A 22,564-nucleotide genomic window follows, 5' to 3' on the forward strand; every position below is an offset into this window, starting at 1 on the left:
CCCAAATTAATTTTAATATCTTTATTGACATCAATTCTAGAACTCTCAATTTTTATTTCGTTAAAAACGACATCCTATAGCCTTCTAAATCGCCTCCAAAGTACCCTCCACGAAACAGAATCAAGCTTTTGGTTTTTCCAACCATCAAACAATTATTCTGTCGCCCAATTTTCAATAATTTATTCCGACTCATTTACTCGATCTTTTTCTGAAATTCCAGTTCTAAACCCTTCCTTCTCACACTAACTTTAAATATTAGTCTTCGTCTCGCTACAGCTCCCGAAATTGAGCCCGAAAGTCCCACAAAAGTATCAATTTAGTCCAATTTTGCTGTTGACTTGGTGGTAAATTTCTGCTCAAATCCCTGAACTCTCCGAATTACTTCAAATTCGCCCAGCACTACCCGGACAACTCTACAGCCCCCGAGCCGATTTTCTGGAGGTCCAATCCTCAATTTCACGCATCCCAACGACATCGAAGAGATCGGTTAATTTTATTTCATCCCGTACATATTTGTTTTTGTGACTTATTTATATTTCTAGCTTTGAAGTTATTATTTCATTTTAAGTTGTAATTTTCATGCTTTATTATTATTTGTAATACAAAAAAACATTGAAAAATATTTACAAAATCAATAAAAATATAAAAGAAAATTAAAAAATTTATATCTTTGTGTTGTTTTATTGCCTTTATTTTTAGTACTTATTTTAAAAATTTGTTTTTCCGACCGACCTGTCAAGTAACGTCGGGACCCAAGACCGTTGTTTTTATTTTCAGTCCTTGTAACGGTCGTCAATCATTTTTTGTTTAGAATTCAAGTAATTTAGACGCATTTTATTTATTTACTTCGTTCAATTACCATTTTACCCTTTGAGAATTAGCTTCTCTGGCACGCCCGCATTATTTTTACCATTTTTAATCCCCCGCAAACGCGTATCAAGGTTGAAAATTGGGATATTTCGAAAATATCGCCAACAGTAGTGAACTGTTTAGTCCCTACCGTTTTCCTAAACGGTAAAAAATTTAACAAAAAGACGGAAAGACTAAACAGTTTATCGAAAAAAAGTTAGGAACCTTATCATGTGTTTTTGAAAATACAAGGACTAAACAATATGTTTTTTCAAAATATTAGGACTAATAAATTAATTACCCTACATATATTGGTGGAATTTTAGAGATTTACCAAAAGTAATTAATACCTATATAGCATAATTAATACCTAGATTTTACTTTTTCTTTTTTCATATCCTAATTAATACATAAACATGTGCCTTATGGCACAGGTTAGATTAAGCGTTACTTTATTGCCTGCTTAATAGATAAGATGTCTTTGAACTATTTTGTCGTTTCGATAATATACTCTACACAGATACATACATAACATGATATTGGTTTTCATGGTCATGTTCGTTTCTAAAAAGAAGTGATTTTTCAGTGTTCACATTTTAAAACAACACAATTTATATGTCTATAGTTAATTAGCTCTTTAAACAATCAAGAAGCTGCAAAACACGTTTAAAATTTAAGAGATAGAATCGGTTTTTAATACTAAATTCAAAAAGTAGCTAATATCAAATTCGGTTTATTATACCAAATTCGGGTAGTTATATATACTTCTAAAATTTTGGACTCAGTGCTTCTAAAGGTAATCTTCGGTTCTCTAGTGCGGGTGGCATTCTCAGGGATGCCAATGGAGTGTGGTGTTGCGGTTTCCTTGTTAATATTGGTATTTGCAATGCTCTTATGGCGAAATTGTGGGGTCTTTTCTTTGGTCTCCGTTTAGTTTGGGAGAAGGGTTATCGTAGAGTGGTGGTGGAAATGGACTCGATGATTGCTCCCTTAACTTCATGAAGGATAATGTGAGTCCCGCGCGGCCTTCAGCTTGGTTCATTAATGTGAGTCCCGCGCACCCTTCATGAAGGAAATGGACTCTGCACACAACACATATAGTATCTTAACATATGTTACGCCTTTTATTTCAGTTGTTCCTGTTTACTGTTTGCTATTATTGAAAGACAATATATATCAGTTGTTTTTTCTATAAAAAGCAACTGTTTCAGAATTTTACCACACACTTTCTATCTCCTGCTTAATATTGAAAGGCAAAAAGCAATTCAACAAAATGGAAACAAACGGAAATTAATAGTACCCTATAAGTAATAAAATTAATGAATAGACGAAAACATACTTTCTATAGTAAATGGGTACAACGCTGACAACCCCGACGTTGAAATCCGCAATAGTCTGGAAGGCAGATTGAGACATGTCAAAGTGATGATGAGTAGGACTGCACCAGCCATCGCCTGGGATATCAGAATTAGGCGGGTAGAAGTCTGTGACAGTGACAATTACATGAGTTTTCTTGATGCACCATTGGGGAGCTTGGTTTGCATTACACACTATCTGATAGCATGTGCCGCATGATGCCCCATTGTTGAACAATGCTGCGCTCACTGCTGTTGTTTGAATTCCGTATTCATCTCCAAATCCACAGGCACCGCCTATATTTGCCACACTAGTTAATGTATAAACTACCAAATCATTTCGATTGTTTATGAAATAAGCACATAGAATAAACTTCATCTAGTCAACAAACGACTAAACATGTCATCTTGTCAACAAACAAATATGTCATTAAGTTGATATGTTATATCGTTAAGTCAACATGTGTTACCGCAGAAAAATTCAACATTCGAAACAAAATCAACAAATCAACAATGTTATATCATAAAAAAACTAATATTATTAGTTAATTTCATTTTTTTTTGCTAAATTTCACATGCTCGATATTTGTAAGCATTTTTTTTTATATATTCCTTGTAAATCCATGAAACGATATGAGTTTTTATTTTTTTTAAAAAAATTTACGCACAATGCACTTACATTAAAGAAAAAAGAAAAATCTCCACCAGACCCGGATGTGATTCGAATCCATGACCTCTCAATCATGTGATAGAGAAAATTGTTTTATTTATTTTCTTTAAAATACCTTTTCCCGACATCTCTAACATTGTTTTTGAAAATTTTTATACTATTAGACCCGTCTAAATTAGACGGTCATTTTAAGATCCTTGAGGCTCAAGTAAAAAAATTTCCGGTGATCGGAATCCGGGTGGACGTTTTCCGGCAAGGAAAAAAGTGCCCAAAATATTCTCAAAAAATCCAGAAAATGTAAAATATTATTCTAAGAAACTTTAATTCTTGGGTCGAAGCGGGATTTCTCATGATTTAGTCCCAATAAAACTTTTTCCTTAATTTTATCCATTTTACATGCTTCAACCATTTGTTGGGTCAAAACTGTAAGGAATATCGCTTTGAGCCAATAATTAAAGTTTCTTAAAATGATGTTTTAAATGTTTTAGAATTTTTTAATAATTTTATGGAACGTTTTTTTGTCCTACTTACATTGTTCCAAATCAGTGTACTATTTGTTCCAACATAATACTTATATTGTTCTAACAGAAAATTGTTTTATTTCTTTTCTTTAAAATACATTTTTTCGACATTTCTAACCTCATTTTTCGAAAAATTTTATACTATTAGACTCGTCTAAATTAGACGGTCATTTTAAGATCCCTGAAGTTCAAGTAAAAAAAAATTCCGGTGAAAGGAATCCGAGTGGGCATTTTCTGGCGAGAAACAAAGTGACCAGAAAATTCTCAAAAAATTCCAGAAAATGTAAAACATTATTCTAAGAAATTTTAATTCTTGGGTCGAAGCGGTATTTCTTACAGTTTAATCCCAATAAAACTTGTTCTCTAATTTTATCCATTTTACATGCTTCAACAATTTATTGGGTCAAGACTATAATGAATCTCGCTTTGAGCCAAGAATTAAAGTTTCTTAAAATGATGTTTTACATGCTTTGAAATTTTTTGATAATTTTATGGGTACGTTTTTTATTCTACTTACATTGTTCCAAATCAGTGTACCATTTGTTCCAAGATAATACTTATATTGTTCCAACAGAATAATATTTTATTTCTTTTCTTTAAAATACATTTTCCCGATATTTCTAACCTCGTTTTTCGAAATATTTTATACATTTAGACGGTCATTTTAAGATCCCTGAAGTTCAAGTAAAAAAAATTCCGGTGAACGGAATCCGGGTGAGCGTTTTCTGATGAGAAAAAAAATGCCCAAAAAATTCTCAAAACATTCTAGAAAATGTAAAATATTATTCTAAGAAACTTTAATTCTTGGGACGAAGCGGAATTTCTTACGGTTTTGACCCAATAAATTGTTGAAGGATGTAAAATGGATAAAATTAAGAAAAACGTTTTATTGGGACTAAACCATAAGAAATAATACTTCGACTCAAGAATTAAAGTTTCTCCAAATAATGTTTTACATTTTCTGAAATTGTTTGATAATTTCCTGGGCACTTTCGGGTTTTTTTTATCGGAAAACACCCAACTAACCGTCAGATTTTGTTGATTTGGGACTAAACCGTAAGGAATCTTATTTTGAGTCAATAATTAAAATTTCTCAAAATAATATTTTACATTTTCTGGAATTTTTTGAGAATTTTCAGGACATTGTTTTCTCACAGAAGAACGGATCGCCGGATTCTATTCACCGGAAATTTTTTTACCCGAGCTTCTGGGATCTTAAAATGACCGTCTACTTAAGACGAGTCCAACGGTATAATTTTTTTTTTGAAAAACAAGGTTGAAAAAGTTGGGAAAATACATTTTAAAGAAAAAAAATAAAACAATTTTCTATTTCATTTTATTTACAAATTTGCTACCTCCTTTTGGTTAATTATAAAATCGGTCATTGTCACACAATAAAATTTACCACACCATAAGAAATGTGTCACACCTGATCTCTCAGATATATATATATATATATATATAGTCCTGATATGCATATAAAATTGGAAAAGTATATTAATTGGAATTTCTTTATTTGCAACCACGTGAGTTTTTTTATTTGTACATTTCTTTTTGTTTTATTTTTACTTTAACAGTTTCACTATAATATATTACATATAATAAAATCGCTTTCAAACCGTTAAAAATACAAATTTATAAATAAATAAATAACTTTTATTATCTGAGTTTTATATCTAAAACAATATTTTTAGTGACTAAAGTTCATATATAAAAAATAAAAAAAAATCCGAATACATTGAAGTATAAATTAATCATAATTAGAATAATCAATAATTGCAAGATATTTTTACTGAAAACTATTTAATTCGAAGAAAATAATGCTTCTTTCGTTTCATATTATATGTCTTTTTAGATATTAATTTTTTGTTTCATAATACGTATCATTTTAATATGATCAATACACTTTAAGTGGCATTCTTTCTACTATAAAACGTGTGTTTATTGAAATTAATTAAAATAATAAACTTTTATAAAATAAAAAATAGCGGAATCAATAAATAAGAGGCATCCAAGTCTTTTTTATAATATTCTTTATTTATATATAACTTTTAAAAAATATGTAATATGAAACGGATGGAGTATTTATTATTTATAGAAATGGAGAGACATACCGGATTCACCACCGTAGAAAGTTGCAGTGCCTTCCAACCAAACCGCTGATGATATGTAAGTTATGGTGGAAAATAGGGCGACGAATGTTATAAAGTTAGGCTTTGCCATTTTTCAAATTTCTTATTCTATAAAACAAAAATGACTTGCTGATTTAGGAAGCTCTATATATATATATATATATAATTATGATCATATGACACTTAATTAATATTTAAGGGGTCTTCTCATGTTAGTTTTTTCTTTTATTATATAGTTCATACGATGTTAATGATTCAGAATTAATGGTGTAAGCTAAGTGTGAATTACGTGATTAAGGGGATTAAAATATTTTTGTAAGACGATTTTCCCTAATTAAGGAAAATCTTAAATAAGATTTTTTATTTGTAAAAGATAACGTGCCCACGCAGCTAAAGTATGTGCAATAGTATTCGCTTGATGGTTTTCATGCACGAGCTCAATAGGTTTAAAAGAGTCAGTTACCTCAAACATATCACTTAGAATAATATCCAACCGATTTGACAACATCACATTCCCTTTTAGTAATTGAATAGCTGAAGCTGAACCAGAAGCTGCCAAAATAGACACAATCCCGTACCACACATATCGAATAAAGGATCACTAGTAACTTAGCTGTAGGGCTGATAATGTATTACCAACTGGGCCACCACCTGACATGGAAACTAATCCTTTATTGTCGCTGACAACCATACCATATGGACATTACTTAAAGATGCCCCCGCGATGGTGCAAACCCTAAGGATTACCTCGTGGATTGACAAAAAAAAAAAGAATCCTAAAACATGTATTAACAGTCTCCTAAAGACAAATTTATTGCATTGATGATCGTCTCTCATGATATAATAGATACGTAAGCGAACTCTTACTGTGTGTAAGACGTTATCATCGGACATAGAGAAGAAACAACACTTCGAATAGAAGAGAGAGCAAAAATCTGTAAATTTTGCTTTTGCAGTAGTGTGTATCTCAATTGACAGTTTGAATTATATATATAATGTCACGTTCGGGTCTAAATTTCTAGAATTTATACCTTGATAGTACTATATATTATAATTATTAGGTGGATGATTTTTATTTGGTGTTATAGGAAAAGCTTGGAGTTAATTTGATGCTTTTAAGTGTAAATTAAAAGTTTAGAGTAATTTTATAAGATTATATAAAGATGAAGGATCAAATATGATATTTGCCAAATTTGAGATATATATCTCAAATCAAATCTCACGCTGTGCACGATTATCATTTCATTTCATTTCTTTTTTTTTTTCTTTTTCTTTTATAATTTATCATCAGTTTTCTCTTTACCGTTTCTTCACAGTTTCTTTGATTTACGGATATTCGACTGTTCGAATCACTCGAAATTTAAAACATAGTATCCTTATATATAGATTTAAGTCCTAATCAAAGAGTTTTTGAGTTTCAGCAATGTTTGGAGGGGAAACGTCTTAGACAGAATTTAAAGGCGAATCGATCGGGTATATTTTGTTTAATTAATAGCCAAGGTAAGTAACTATCAACTATATTTTGAGTTTTATATATATATATATATATATATATATAATCAAAGAATTTTCAGAAAGTGGTATTTTAAGGTTATGCAGCAATTTTGTAAAATTGAGGGTATTCATGATCTTGCTTTTATTGTGAAATTATGGTTCAAATGAAGCTATTGACTATGCTTCTATGTGATTTTCAGATTTTACTTGATTATGTTGAATTAAGGCTTAATTTGGTTGATTTACATATATACATATATGTTTTTGGTTTCAAAGTATTTATATATTGAATCAAATGAATTTGATTATTTCTTACGAATTGGTTTTAGATTGAGAAATCTGTTGCGGTTATTGTTGTTATTATTTTGGATTGAAATCCAAATATGATTTTTATGAGTTGTGATATTTCGAAAGTTTAAATGGTTTTGTCCATCTAGGATTGCCCGGGGTAGGAGTTGTATTTGTAAGACCATACCTAATGGCGGTATGGCCAGAGTGCACGGCTGGTAGTCCTAACTGTTAGGCAAGGAACGAGATATAAATGAGATATCTCGATTATTGATGTTATGATAAGCTACACGGGTGGAATTCGAGGATGGATACAATGTTTTAAGTTCATTTGGATTATGTTTTCGGTTATGATTGATTTTGACATAAGATTTTACGTTTGATTGAATACGATTTGGTTTGATAAAACATTTATTTGAATACGAGTTGGTTTGATAAAATACTTATTTGATTACAATATTTTATAAGATTTTGAACTCAAGAATGGATACAATATTATATATTTTTATGGTTTTGGTTTACTAGTTTGACTATATTATGAACTTAAGTTTTGAGAATATTTTATAAGGTTTGGATTAAATCCCTTTATAAATGTATATATGTAGCTATGTTAAATAAAGTTGGTTTTTATAGCTGATAGTTTCTTACTGAGATTTTTGTCTCACGTTTTTAAATGTTTTAATATTTTTAGGTGATAAAGTACAGGATATAGAGAAGGTTACCGACCGATTAGGCGAGGTTGGAGACTTCTAAGTACTGATTACGATCTTTCTATTTCACGTCCGATGCCGATTGAGGTCGTTTAGGGTCGGGTGTGACAGTTTGGTATCAGAGCTCTAGGTTAAATTCTTCGGACCTGAGGTTGATAGTAATTGAGGAATATGAATATTTAGTAATACCTAAGAAATAATTGATAGTCATTGAGGAATATGAATATTTGGTGATAGCTAAGAAATAATCGATAATCACTGAGGAATATGAATATTTGGTGCAAGCTAAGAAATAATTTGAAATTTTTTGAGGATTGAGTAACTAGCTAATGAGGGGTAGACATGAGATTTGATGGTTAGTAACATATTGGGTGTATGAAAATTAGCAAATGATTTGATATTTGGTGATATGGGTTACACAGTATTTTTCACATGGACCCTAATGACCATGTGAATTTGGTCATTCACCGTTAGATGTAGGCTGATTAAATCTAAGCCTTAGGATGCTTTGAATCTCCACCTTAGGATTTTAATTAGCCTACATCTAACGATGAATGATCAAATTCACCGTGGTCATTAGGGTCCATGTGAATACTACTGATGGGTTACATACTTGATATGAAGTATGACTTGAAAGTTGATTACTGATTGAGAGAATATAACATGAATTTAGTGTATTATAGAATCTTAAGTTGAATAAATGAGATCCGAAATTGAGGTTTAGAATTATTGAGAGTTACAATGATGTTTAGAGAGGTACCGATGTTAGTAATCAATGGAAAGTAAAGTAGAGAATATATTTGGAGTTCATGATTTGATGAGAAACTTAAATTTATTTGGAGTTATTAATGGGATGTAGGATGATGGGTATAAGAATGATCTATATTGATTTTTCTTATTATAAGGATTTGATTTTAGAGGTTTACGAAAATAAATAAGTCAAGATGATATTCATAGAGGAAATATGTTATCGATATAAGGTTTATATTTGATTGACGATGATGACTTGGAGTTCATATTCATCATGATTGGAGTGAAAAAAATTATAGATTTAAGTATTATTATGATGAAATATGATTACAGGTGTATGATGTTGATTGATTCGAATTATTTGGAAGATCTAAGAAAAATATCATATCATACATATTAGCGGTTCAAAAGTGATATATTTTTTTTTGAAGTCTATAGAACTTGGAGATAGGTGAAATATATTTGATATATATCCAATTGATGGAATCAATTGTGATTTCACTTATTAAAGTCAGATTTGGTGTATGTTAGGAAGATATGAATATAAAGTATATCATATTATATAAAATTGAATATATGATATTTGAAGTTTTATTGTGGATTTATTGGTGAGGGAATTGACTAGGTTGAAGTTTAGAGTTACTAAGAATTATGTACTATGGATATGGATAAATGATGAAGTTAATGGAGGGAAAGATTAGAATTTGTGGTCATGTTATGATTATAAGGAATCTTGATAATGTGAAATAATTTTGTGATCTTGGAGATGATTTGAGGAAGAAAATTTAGATTAGAGAATGTAAATTTCGATGATGAAATTTCTTAAGGTGGGGAGAATTGTCACGTCCGGGTCTAAATTTCTAGAATTTATACATTGATAGTACTATATATTATAATTATTAGGTGGGTGATTTTTATTTGGTGTTATAAAAAAAGTTTGGAGTTAATTTAATGGTTTTAAGTGTAAATTAAAAATTTAAAGTAATTTTATAAGATTATATAAAGATGGAAGATCAAATATGATATTTGACAAATTTGAGAATATATATCTCAAATCAAATCTCTGGCGGTGCACCATTATCATTTCATTTCATTTCTTTTCTTTTCTTTCCTTTTTTTTTTTGCTTTTATATTTATCATCAGTTTTCTCTAAACCGTTTCTTAACCGTTTCTTTGATTTACGGATATTCGACCGTCCGAATCACTCGAAATTTAAAACATAGTATCCTTATGTATAGATCTAAGTCCTAATCGAAGAGTTTTTGAGTTTCGGCAATGTTTGGAGAGGAAACATCTTAGACAGAACTTAAGGTGGGGAGAATTGTCACGTTCGGGTCTAAATTTCTAGAATTTATACATTGATAGTACTATATATTATAATTATTAGGTGGGTGATTTTTATTTGGTGTTATAGAAAAAGTTTGGAGTTAATTTAATGGTTTTAAGTATAAATTAAAAGTTTAGAGTAATTTTATAAGATTATATAAAGATGGAAGATCAAATATGATATTTACCAAATTTGAGAATATATATCTCAAATCAAATCACTGGCGGTGCACAATTATCATTTCATTTCATTTCTTTTTTTTCTTTTTTTTTTCTTTTATATTTATCATCAGTTTTCTCTAAATGGCGGTATGGCCAGAGTGCACGGCTGTAGTCCTAACTGTTAGGCAAGGAACGAGATATAAATGACATATCTCGATTATTGATGTTATGATAAGCTACACAGGTGGAATTCGTGGATGGATACAATGTTTTAAGTTCATTTGGATTACGTTTTCGGTTATGATTGATTTTGACATAAGATTTTACGTTTGATTGAATACGATTTGGTTTGATAAAACATTTATTTGAATACGAGTTGGTTTGATAAAACACTTATTTGATTACAATATTTTATAAGATTTTAAACTCAAGAATGAATACAATATTATATATTTTTATGGTTTTGGTTTACTACTTTGACTATATTAATCACGATTTCGCACATCTACAGGGAAGGCAATCAATCCGCTGACTGTCTGGCCAAATATGGGGTCACAGCATCTGATATAATTTGGTGGCCATCTGCACCACAATTTTACAATCACTTTATTTTTGAAGACTTTTGTAATGTTTCTCACTTTCGTTCCATTTAGACTCTCCCTCTTTGTATTCTTTTATTCTTTTTTAATATTATTGGGTTAGTCGAGCCCCAGGGGTGCTAACCTAGTTGGGATGTCTGGGTTCTCGTCTCCGTCCCAGCCTTCAGTAAAAAAAACTTAAGTTTTGAGAATATTTTATAAGGTTTGGATTAAATCCCTTTATAAATGTATATATGTAGCTATGTTAAATAAAGTTGGTTTTTATAGCTGATAGTTTCTTACTGAGATTTTTGTCTCACGTTTTTAAATGTTTTAATGTTTTTAGGTGATAAAGTACAAGATATAGAGAAGGTTACCGACCGATTAGGCGAGGTTGGAGACTCCTAAGTACTGATTATGATCTTTCTATTTCACGCCCGATGCCGATTGAGGTCGTTTAGGGTCGGGTGTGACATATAATTCAAACGGACACGACTATTCATGAACGAACACGATTGCTCTATTGGAATTATAATACGTGGAATAAAAAAATCAATTCAACGAGCTTATGAACAGAACTCAACTAAAGTATTTAAATGATAAAAAAACTAATGACTAAAGTAAAAGTAGACCGACACAAAGGTCCCCATCTTGGAGCTGTATTCACATTGCCCACTTCGTGCGGGTGTGTCCCCTAATCCAGTGGTGCTTCGGTTGCAATCCCACCTCCCCCGCGCGTGTTGGAGAGCATTTGCTTTAGTAATTAGTTAAAGACTTGCAAAAGTTCTTTACTTACAAACTTATGGAAACTCACACTTTTTTATATGTAAGATGATGAAACTTAATTTCTTTTATCCTTTTCAAAACTATTTCAAGTGTATCATCTTGAGAATCAATTTCTCATTCATCACTTGTTCGTTTTGAGTTTTTAATATATCATTAAAAATATCTCATTTCATAGAATACGGTGACATATTTCAAGTTATTCTAAACCTCATTTATCCGTTATATATTTAAGTCTCAAGTTGATAAAAAATAACAATGAAAGTTGTTGTTTAATATAATTTTTTTAACAATCCCTCACATGAATGAAATTGGAAGCAAAAAGATTTCGATGCGATGATAAACTTTTTTCACCGTCAATATCTGCATAGGATAGCGATGTAACAACAATTGAATCTTTTATTACGAAAAGTATATTTACTTTACCGGTTGCCTAGTAGATGAAATGTCTTTGAACTATTCTATCGTTTATGTAAACGAACATACATGTTATTGGTTTTCATAATTATGTTGGTTTTTAAAAAAAAGTGCATTTGTTAGTGTTCACATTTTAAGACAACACAATTTATATATCTATAGTTAGGTTCGTTTGAGGCACCATTGGGGAACCTAGGTTGCATCACACACTATTTGATAGCGTCCGCCACATGATATTCAACAGTTGAACAAGCTATGCTCATGTCTGCTCTTTGGAATCCATATCGTCTCCATCATGATCGAACTCATCATAGTTAACATCGTCATATCCACAGGCATTGTCCAGCCGCGGACCTTGATGAAGATTATAGTGAAATTTTTAGATTGTTTATTAATACAGACTAAATGGGGGAATTAAAAAATTTAAGTAGATCTAAAATAAAATTTGTTATTTTTAGAAATATTACCGTCGACTCCAATAAAATCGAAGCTATGGTAAAGTTAGGCACTGCCATTTTTCAAATTTCTTCTTCTGTAACACAAATTATAAATTTGATTTTGATGATAAATATCTGCAGGCATTTATATAGTTAAAACCATATGACAATTGATTCATATATTTAAGGACTCTTCTGGTGTTAAATATTATATAGTCCATACAATGTTTATGTTTCAAAATTAATGGTGTAAGCTGTGTGTGAATTACGTGATTGAATGATTATTTGCAACTGATATTCCCTAATTGATGGCCGGGCTGAACCTCAATCTTACTTTTAGAGTTAATTTTTAAAAAAATTAAGTGCACATGAATGTGTGGTTTTTTATTTTTTAAAAAGGGATTGAGGTTTTCCCCATTTGCAAAGGGTGTTGTCAAACCCAGCCCCAAATTCCCACCCCTAGCTTTGTGAAGGGACGAAAAAGCCCTTTCATAGATTTTGGGGAGGGGAATTTCTATTTTTTTTTGCCAATCCGACACGCGGGCGTATGGATATCACGCCTCACCGCGTGGTCGGGCATATGAGTATCACGCCTGACCGTGTGGAAGGGCGTGATAGCCCCACGCCTCACCGTGTGGTCGGGCAATTGGTTGTCACGTCCGACCACGCGGTGAGGCGTGAGTCTATCACGTCCGACCACGCGGTGAGGCGTGATAGCCACACGCCCGCGTGTCGGATTGGCAAAAAAAAAAGCTTTTTAACCCGTAAATAGTTCGTTAAACCCGTAAATAGGCCGTTAAACTCGTAAATAGGTCGTTAAGCCCGAAACTACAGAATTGTACTTAACAAATAAAATTTAAAAACATAAAAATTAAAATAAACATTAATAAACGTAAAAGAGTAAATATAATATCTACAACAAAAAGTTAAAATGTATGAATTTCTACAACAAAAATTCAGTTCGCCTGACGCCATGCATCCATAAACTCATCCATCTCCCTCTTAATGGGTGGAACATCATCGTCAGATCGGTGGGTAGCCGATAGTTGGGTGACACGCCACAACCAGCTAACCCACTGCAAAAAAAAAAAAAATTTAATAAACAAATATTAAAAATTAAACACATATAAACTAATACTAAATAATAATAATAAATAATAATAAACTTACAAATTCGCTGTTGGCGCGAGCATGCTGTACCAGTCCAGCCTGTGGTGCATGAAGGAGATGGGGATGCGAGTATCGCCTATACAATCCATATAAGCAGGATCACAAGCAGTGGGATCATATCCAACTGGTCGGCATCTCCTCCGATCAATGCCCCGAGCCGATGGAAATCTCTTCCAGGTATCCTCAACTGTGACTAAGGAATGTGTGAGCTTATACGCTATAGATCTCCATGGTTGTACTGCTTTATCAGGTCTAATACGCTCAGCTGGGATAGGCTGAGTATATCCGACCTGTCGCAGCGCTCGATCGGGCATATACGGCTCGACGATGTCTCTACACCGTATCCAATCGGCGTATGACACTCGAAGCCGATCATCATCGGGGACAAGACCATAAGGCAACCACGTCACCTAGAAAAAAATAATACTCAGTAAAAAATAATAATATACTATAAATAATACTTACATTAATAATAATAATTTTTTTAAAATACCTCTGCCGCCGTCATACGGTCCAACTGCCCGCGTATGGTATCTAGTCGGGTGGTCGTCTTGCCTGGTACCCCGACCTCCCATCTCAGTGCACGGGCATGGTCAGCTGGGATCAAGTGAGCTCCTCTATGCGGTCGGAACACCGGAAAATACTCGTATATCCATGCCTGCAGTAGGGTCAAACATCCGCATATACCTGAACAGTCTCCTTTGCTCGTTATCCCCAGCTGCCGGTACAACATGGCAAGTGTAGCAGACCCCCATGATAGTCCAGCTGCCCCGCTGACACCGCTGTAAACCTCAGCAAGATGGTCCGGCCTAATCCTATCTCCACTCTTGTCAACAAACAGAGTGGATCCAAGCATAAGCCACATCCATGCTGTGGCCCGAGTAGCGTCATCCCTACCTTCGGTGAGAAGCCCGTGTACAGCCCCAACAAATACACCTCCACACCCCATAAACGTCGGGCCGGCAACAGAAGCTTAGCCTGACTCACCCCAAACATCATCATGCACATGGCATGAAGCCCGTCAGTAGGGGGAGACTCGGACACCATCGGACCGTCGATCGGGATCCGAAGAATATGCCACACATCATGCAGCTGGATAGTCATCTCCTCGAACGGCATGTGGAAGGAGTTCGTATCGGGCTGCCACCGCTCCACGAACGCAGTCAACAACGGAGTTTTGAGGTTCTTAAACATGGCATGTGGAAGGTGAGACAAGCCAGTCCTCTCTATCATCTTCCTCAGCTGTAAAATGACACATATACAATTTATAAAATTATTGAATGTTTTTTATGTTTATAATTAAAAATACAAATTACAATAAATGTTGAAACACTATATTATTTTTACCTCGGGTGACACACCAGAAAACCACTGACACAAATCTCGGCATGCTGATGATCTGTTGTAGCATGTCAGAAACGACCGAATCTCTCCTCCCAACATCCGTGAGGCAATATGTCCTAGAAAACTAGGAATCACGGAACCATCAACGGGGCCACCATCCACCGGTTCAGTAACTAACCAGCTCTCGTCCTCACTAGCTTTGGGACGTTTGCTTGTCCCTGAAAGTTATAAAATTATTCTAAAATTATACTAAAATATACTAAATTATACTAAATATATTAAAATATACTAAATTATACTAAAATTACTAATATACTAAAATATACTAAATTATACTAAATTATACTAAAATTATACTAAATTATACTAAAATTATAAATATACTAAAATATACTAATATATTAAAATATACTAAAATTATACTAATATACTAAAATTATACTAAAATATACTAAATTATACTAAAATTATACTAAAATATACTGATATACAAAAATATACTAAATTATACTAATATACTAAAATTGTACTAAAATTATACTAAAATTATAAAAAAAAATACCTGTACTCGCAAAACGACCTCCTACGCGCTGGGTCGGCTGTCTCCCTGGGGTCGGCTGCTCATCACTATCCTCAACCTCGCGATCATGTGCAACTGCAGACTGTCGCACCCCGGGCTGCCACATCCAGGTAGTCCTGAAAAGAATCGCTATCAGGCTCTCTGTCATCAAAATCGATTGCCCCCTCCGATCCATCAATATCGGGCTGTGCCACAATCGTTCCCCTCCTCAACTGGTCCGTCGTAGCCCCTCTCCGCCTACGATCAGATATATCAATACCACGCAATCTCGTATGGCGTGGTGTATCATCCTCGCCGTTCATATCTAGACGACGAGCAGATGACGGGATGGATTTCCCACCCCTAGTAGGCCGTACAAAAAAAAATACACTAAATTAATAAAATTGTAAATAATGTAAATTATACTAAATTTATAAAATTATCCTAAATTAATAACATTGTAAAATTTATGCTAATACTATACTAAAATTAAACTAAATTACTAAAATTACACTAAATTACTAAAATTTTAAATAATATAAATTTTTATACAAAAGCAACGTGGGCGTAAGGGAATCACGCTCGAACCACTGGACTGGCATATGAACATCACGCCCTATCAGTGGTGCGGGCGTATGAGCATCACGCCCTATCAGTGGTTCGGGCGTATGAGTATTACGCCCTACCAGTGGTGCAGGCGTGATACTCATACGCTCGACTGCGATTCCGGCGAATACATAAAAAAATCCCACAGATTTAGTTCGGTGTAAAAATCAACGAAATAAAGCGGTAAATCTTACCACTTTAGCTTTTCCTTTACGGTTTCTGTCACCATCCATGATTCGGTTCAGTAATATGTCCTAGAAAACTAGGAATCACGGAACCATCAACGGGGCCACCATCCACCGGTTCAGTAACTAACCAGCTCTCGTCCTCACTAGCTTTGGGACGTTTGCTTGTCCCTGAAAGTTATAAAATTATTCTAAAATTATACTAAAATATACTAAATTATACTAAATATATTAAAATATACTAAATTATACTAAAATTACTAATATACTAAAATATACTAAATTATACTAAATTATACTAAAATTATACTAAATTATACTAAAATTATAAATATACTAAAATATACTAATATATTAAAATATACTAAAATTATACTAATATACTAAAATTATACTAAAATATACTAAATTATACTAAAATTATACTAAAATATACTGATATACAAAAATATACTAAATTATACTAATATACTAAAATTGTACTAAAATTATACTAAAATTATAAAAAAAAATACCTGTACTCGCAAAACGACCTCCTACGCGCTGGGTCGGCTGCTCATCACTATCCTCAACCTCGCGATCATGTGCAACTGCAGACTGTCGCACCCCGGGCTGCCACATCCAGGTAGTCCTGAAAAGAATCGCTATCAGGCTCTCTGTCATCAAAATCGATTGCCCCCTCCGATCCATCAATATCGGGCTGTGCCACAATCGTTCCCCTCCTCAACTGGTCCGTCGTAGCCCCTCTCCGCCTACGATCAGATATATCAATACCACGCAATCTCGTATGGCGTGGTGTATCATCCTCGCCGTTCATATCTAGACGACGAGCAGATGACGGGATGGATTTCCCACCCCTAGTAGGCCGTACAAAAAAAAATACACTAAATTAATAAAATTGTAAATAATGTAAATTATACTAAATTTATAAAATTATCCTAAATTAATAACATTGTAAAATTTATGCTAATACTATACTAAAATTAAACTAAATTACTAAAATTACACTAAATTACTAAAATTTTAAATAATATAAATTTTTATACAAAAGCAACGTGGGCGTAAGGGAATCACGCTCGAACCACTGGACTGGCATATGAACATCACGCCCTATCAGTGGTGCGGGCGTATGAGCATCACGCCCTATCAGTGGTTCGGGCGTATGAGTATTACGCCCTACCAGTGGTGCAGGCGTGATACTCATACGCTCGACTGCGATTCCGGCGAATACATAAAAAAATCCCACAGATTTAGTTCGGTGTAAAAATCAACGAAATAAAGCGGTAAATCTTACCACTTTAGCTTTTCCTTTACGGTTTCTGTCACCATCCATGATTCGGTTCAGTAATTTGTCCGGATTTGAGCAAAAATCGTATAGAGTTCTTAAGAGGTTTTGGGTTTTTTCAAATTTAGTGCAAAGGGTAGTTCGATCTATTCACAGGGCTGGAAGTATAAATTAGTGGCTAGGTTTAATAACCCACTTTGTAAATCAAAGATTTTTGAGTTTACGTTAAGTTATTGATTTGCAAAATCGACAAAAATCTCAGCTATCTTTAATAATATATATATATACCCACTTACAATTTAGTGAAACTACAGATATTTTTTGAAATTAACTTTCTTTTTATTTCTACAAATTGGATTTAATTGAGTGTACTGGTATTATACAAGTAATTTTCACATAGTCAATAACTGATTAAATAAATTTGATGAATCATCGTTAGATTTAAGTTTATTAAAATCACGCGGTGAAAATTAAAATCATCACAAGATAAATTCAAATTTGAAAAATTTAAATTGTAATTAGTATATGATAAAGAGATTAATTAAAGTTGAGATAATGTCCAAGTTTATCCTAACTTTTTTTTTCTTGAGTGCAAATATATTTCTAATCGTAAAATTTTATCAATATTTTCAACCTGAAATAATTTTGGACTCATATAATCATTTCGTTTATATGTTCCATTACTTTAATCTAATATAGCTTCTGCTTTAAAACATTGAGTCCAAAATTTTACTATTTCTTATGATATATATATATATATTATATATATATATAGTTCTAAAAAAAATACTTAGGACACATAGGGTTGTGGTAGAGTGGTAAAGACTTTTCCTCTCTTAACCAAAGGTCCAAGTTTGATTCTCACCTTTGGGAATGGAAAGAATTTTTACTATTTCGTAACAAAGTAATTATTACTTTATTTTTACTTTATTTTTTTCACAATTTTATGATGGGATGCAAAATTAATCTAATGGTGGAAAAAAAAAAAACAAAGTCATCATCCAATAGTAGGAACAAAAAAAAATAATGGTTACTTTGTCAAAAAAGCAAAGTAACCATAGTGTCTCCCTATCAATAATATATAGTTATATACTAAATATTTTGCCAGAAATTTTAGATAATTAATTGTTATAATTAATTACTAGAAACATTTATAATTGTTAGATTTGATAGTTGAAAAAAAAAATTGGAATGGTAAAATAAAAAACATAAGTTGAATTAATGAAAATTGAATAATAAATATTGTGTTACAATTTTCTACATATGAAGAAGATATTGGAACTTATCGGTATAATCTTTGCATAATTAAGAATTAATTTCTTCCAATTCGGTGGGCTTCACTGCCTAATGCTAAGCCTCAACCAATTAAGGCCTAATTGTAAAAAGGCAAATAAACACACACATTTAAGGGTTTAAAAGGAAAAAAACAAATCATATTATATGTATAGTATAGGATCTATTAGATAAAAGCTATTTCCCGACGGAAATAGACACCGATCCATGAATTACCGACACAAAATAATTGGACGGGATTCCTTGATCATGACAGATGTTTTTGTCAGAATTGAACATTGGTTTTGAAGGACTGGCCAAACTTCCAATTAGAAGGAACAACGTTAAGCGTAGTGACGATTTTTCCGTTACTAGCCTGAACCCTGAAGGACAAGCTCTGACCCGTTAGATAGCTTAGGCTCTGCCAATTAGCTCCCCAATTCCTTGACATGTTCTCCCATTTGTTAGTTTTAGACCCTTTCACCCAAACCTTCGACACATCTCCCGCTCCACCGACATTTGATACGAGCACCAGCTCAAAGTAATCCCTCCCGTTTATACTAAATCTTATTCCCCCACTTCTCCTGCATCCGACCCTGAAATCAACACCAAAAAAAACAATTAATTATGATCTTCCCGATAATTAATAATGAATTGATTAATCGATTAAGAGAACATATGTTCTTACTTCCTATAGAGAACAGGTACAATTCCAGCTCTGTATTTAGCAATAGTCTCGAAAGCAGGCTGAGCCATGTCGAAATGGGGACGAGGAGGATTGCACCAGCCCCCATTGTCACTCGGGAGATTATAATTCGGTGGGCAGAAATTCGTAGCAGTAATAGTAATGTGAGTTCCTTTAAGGCACCATTGAGGAACTTGAGTTGCATCACACACCATCTGATAGCATCCACCGCATGATTTTCCATCGTTGAATAATGCTGTGCTCAATGCTGCCGTTTTGACCCAATATCCGTCGGTATATAGATTTCCATATCCACACGCACCGCCTACGCATATAACAAAATGATAAGTTAATTAGAATGGTAAAAGTCGTTCAAATGATAACATGTCAATATTAAGCGATCCTGACTCACCCATTGTACCAGAAGCGTCACTACCACCGTAGAAAGTTGCGTGGGCTCTCAGCCATGCCGCTGATGCGACGGAGGTTGATGCGGAAAATAGGGCAAGGAGAAGTATAAAGGTAGGCAGTGCCATTTTTCAGCAAAATGTATGTGAGATTGAGTATGTTTGTGATTAAAGGAATATTTGAGTACGGTAGGAAATATGAGCAGGTATTTATAATAATAGCATATGCTAATTAATTAATTAATTAATTGAAGGGTCGATGTTAAATTTTATTATATAGTTTATGATTGAAGATTAATTGAGTAACGTGATTGAATTATTAAAAATAAAAAAAAATTGGAAGTCAAACTCCCTAAAAAAGCGTCTAAAAGAATATAGCAAATGGGGCTCTTCGGTATACAAGTTGGATTAAACTACTGTCGGTGAGATTATAGCTATAAGGATCTTTAATTCCCTATAATTTTGAGTTACATTTTAAGTTTAATTTTCAGTTACTTTTAGTAGCCCCTACATCATAATTTTAAAAAGTTTGGTGTCCTAAATTTTCAACGCGTTTTAATGGATTCCTGATCGTCAGGTTACAGAAAAAGAAAAAAAAAAAGCTATATTCAATATGCGCTTATAACATAATTCATAGAATATATCAAGATATGTTAAAAAGTTATTACTTGTTCAACGGTAAAACTCGTTATCTTTGATATTAGAACTTTATATCCTGACTTTAGTGGTTTTACTTTTCTAAGGTGTGTGTAACACTTATTCTCTATATAGCTTACTATTTTAAAACCGAATGATTAATTGATTATATTTTAAGCAAGTTGAGGAGGCTATCGAACTCTTTGAAAGTTAAAAAGGTCAATCAAAATTTTTAAACAAGTTCAGAAAGAAAATGGTGTACTAAACTTTCAAAAAAGATACTTTATTAGCAATTTCATTCTCTTGTAATTTTTTAAAATACATATACTTTATCAATTACACCCTAGAAGCTACATATTTCAAAAACAAAGACTCGGTCATATATGTATATGTAAATATTATTATTATTATTATTATTATTATTATTATTATATGATATTAGATAAATATAACTCTATTACATGACGCTCAAGAGGTTGAAATCAATTTTCGGAACACGTGACATTTTCTCAACAGAACAAAGTGTTACAATTACGTATTAAGAAGTTTGATTCGAGAAGTCTCACTAGACCTAGTTAAGAATCCATTCGTTACCATAATCACGCAGCTTCATGTACACATGTTCATTCATTCTATTAAGTTTATATTACATCTTTTGTTTAGTGATTGTGATCATCCTTTAGTCCATTCATAAACTGATTTAGCCATCAGAGTGTAGGGCCCACGAGTTCACTAACAGCTCCACCATTAGTATGATATTGTCCGCTTTCGGCCAAGCCTGCACGGATTTGTTTTTGGGCTCCTTCCCAAAAGGCCTCATACTAATGTAGTTGGTGAACTTCTTTATAAACTATGCAACTCCCTTGTATCTTTCCAATGTGGGACTTGGGATGTATACCCAATAATCCTCCCCTCAGACCAAGGACCACAAGCCTCCCATTCAGCGATAATCTGTCTAATCATTTTGTACCGTCGCCAACCCGCGAAACACGCCGTCTGACCACCACAATATCAGGAAGACTTTCGACACAAGGCACCAAGCACAGATTTCCCATCGCAAGGTCACACTGAGAGCCTCCCACATCTCCTTAGATCTCATGCACGTTCTCTCAGCCGAATCATCGGCTCTGATACCATTTGTAGGGCCCACGAGTTCACCAACAGCTCCATCATTAGTATGATATTGTCCGCTTTGGGTCAAGCCCACACGGATTTGTTTTTGGGCTCCTTCCCAAAAGGCCTCATACTAATGTAGTTGGTGAACTTCTTTATAAACTATGCAACTCCCTTGTATCTTTCCAATGTGGGACTTGAGATGTATACCCAATACAGAGTAGGTTCGTCGGACAACAAACCTCCTCTGGCATTGTTCCTGTGCATTCATAGGTTGACAAGTGGACTCGCATGATTCAATCATATTGAATTGGTGCAATGAATGTGGCCTGACATAGCGATGACTCATTTGAATAGTTCCATTGAAATTCCTTCTACTGTGCACTCCCCATAACGGGAGTCCAGAAAACAACTAAAGAAGAGGCACCCCAAATACAACAGGGCAATCACAGTCTAATTCTAAAAATAGTGGAAGAAGATGAAACCCTAGAACCCTAACAACAAAGGCTCTTGGGGGAAATCTCTCCACATCTGGCAGAAAACCTCGGATCTGTCCATAAAGTCGTCAGCGTCATAAGACTAGAGCACGCTAGGTAAATCAGAAGATTAATCAGATTTGTATTTGTATTTTTCTATTTTTTAGATTTATATTAAATAAATATTATATAAAAACATTTAAAATATAAATTATACTATCTAAAATAATAATAATAAATATTATATAATAGAAAATATAAATATTTGTTTTAAATAAATACTAAAATAGTTATTAGTTAATACTAATTACTTGTATTATTTTTTACTAATTATAATTTATATAAATTGAGCCG

The 22,564-nt window shown here is 33.1% G+C and overlaps 2 protein-coding genes across 2 annotated transcripts; both read right to left on the reverse strand.

Annotated features, from left to right (window-relative positions):
* Window positions 1-1,507: 1,507 nt before the first annotated feature.
* On the reverse strand, window positions 1,508-5,647 carry LOC136220872 (putative expansin-A17). The gene is made up of 3 exons (XM_066008701.1): window positions 5,510-5,647; window positions 2,189-2,501; window positions 1,508-1,931 (listed from the first exon to the last, which is right to left on the reverse strand). The coding sequence occupies exons 1-3, from the start codon at window positions 5,616-5,618 to the stop codon at window positions 1,742-1,744; spliced, it is 612 nt and encodes a 203-aa protein (XP_065864773.1). The 5' UTR covers window positions 5,619-5,647; the 3' UTR covers window positions 1,508-1,741.
* A 13,247-nt stretch (window positions 5,648-18,894) lies between these two features.
* Window positions 18,895-20,169, reverse strand: LOC136220239 (putative expansin-A17). Its single transcript, XM_066008025.1, has 3 exons — window positions 19,991-20,169; window positions 19,582-19,903; window positions 18,895-19,489 (listed from the first exon to the last, which is right to left on the reverse strand). Exons 1-3 carry the CDS (start codon window positions 20,112-20,114, stop codon window positions 19,180-19,182), a joined length of 756 nt encoding a protein of 251 aa, XP_065864097.1. The 5' UTR covers window positions 20,115-20,169; the 3' UTR covers window positions 18,895-19,179.
* Between the last annotated feature and the right edge of the window lie 2,395 nt (window positions 20,170-22,564).

This window comes from Euphorbia lathyris, chromosome 2 (assembly GCF_963576675.1).
Source record: "Euphorbia lathyris chromosome 2, ddEupLath1.1, whole genome shotgun sequence".
Classification (NCBI taxonomy): Eukaryota; Viridiplantae; Streptophyta; class Magnoliopsida; order Malpighiales; family Euphorbiaceae; genus Euphorbia; species Euphorbia lathyris.

Coding starts and splice junctions, on each gene's coding strand:
- LOC136220872 (XM_066008701.1), bottom strand. CDS start 5,618: ATGGCAAAGCCTAACTTTATAACATTCGTCGCCCTATTTTCCACCATA. Junction 2,502..5,509: donor TTTCTACGGTGGTGAATCCG/GTATGTCTCTCC, acceptor TGGCAAATATAG/GCGGTGCCTGTGGATTTGGA. Junction 1,932..2,188: donor GTACCCATTTACTATAGAAA/GTATGTTTTCGT, acceptor TGTTGTGTGCAG/AGTCCATTTCCTTCATGAAG.
- LOC136220239 (XM_066008025.1), bottom strand. CDS start 20,114: ATGGCACTGCCTACCTTTATACTTCTCCTTGCCCTATTTTCCGCATCA. Junction 19,904..19,990: donor TGACGCTTCTGGTACAATGG/GTGAGTCAGGAT, acceptor TTATATGCGTAG/GCGGTGCGTGTGGATATGGA. Junction 19,490..19,581: donor GTACCTGTTCTCTATAGGAA/GTAAGAACATAT, acceptor TGTTGATTTCAG/GGTCGGATGCAGGAGAAGTG.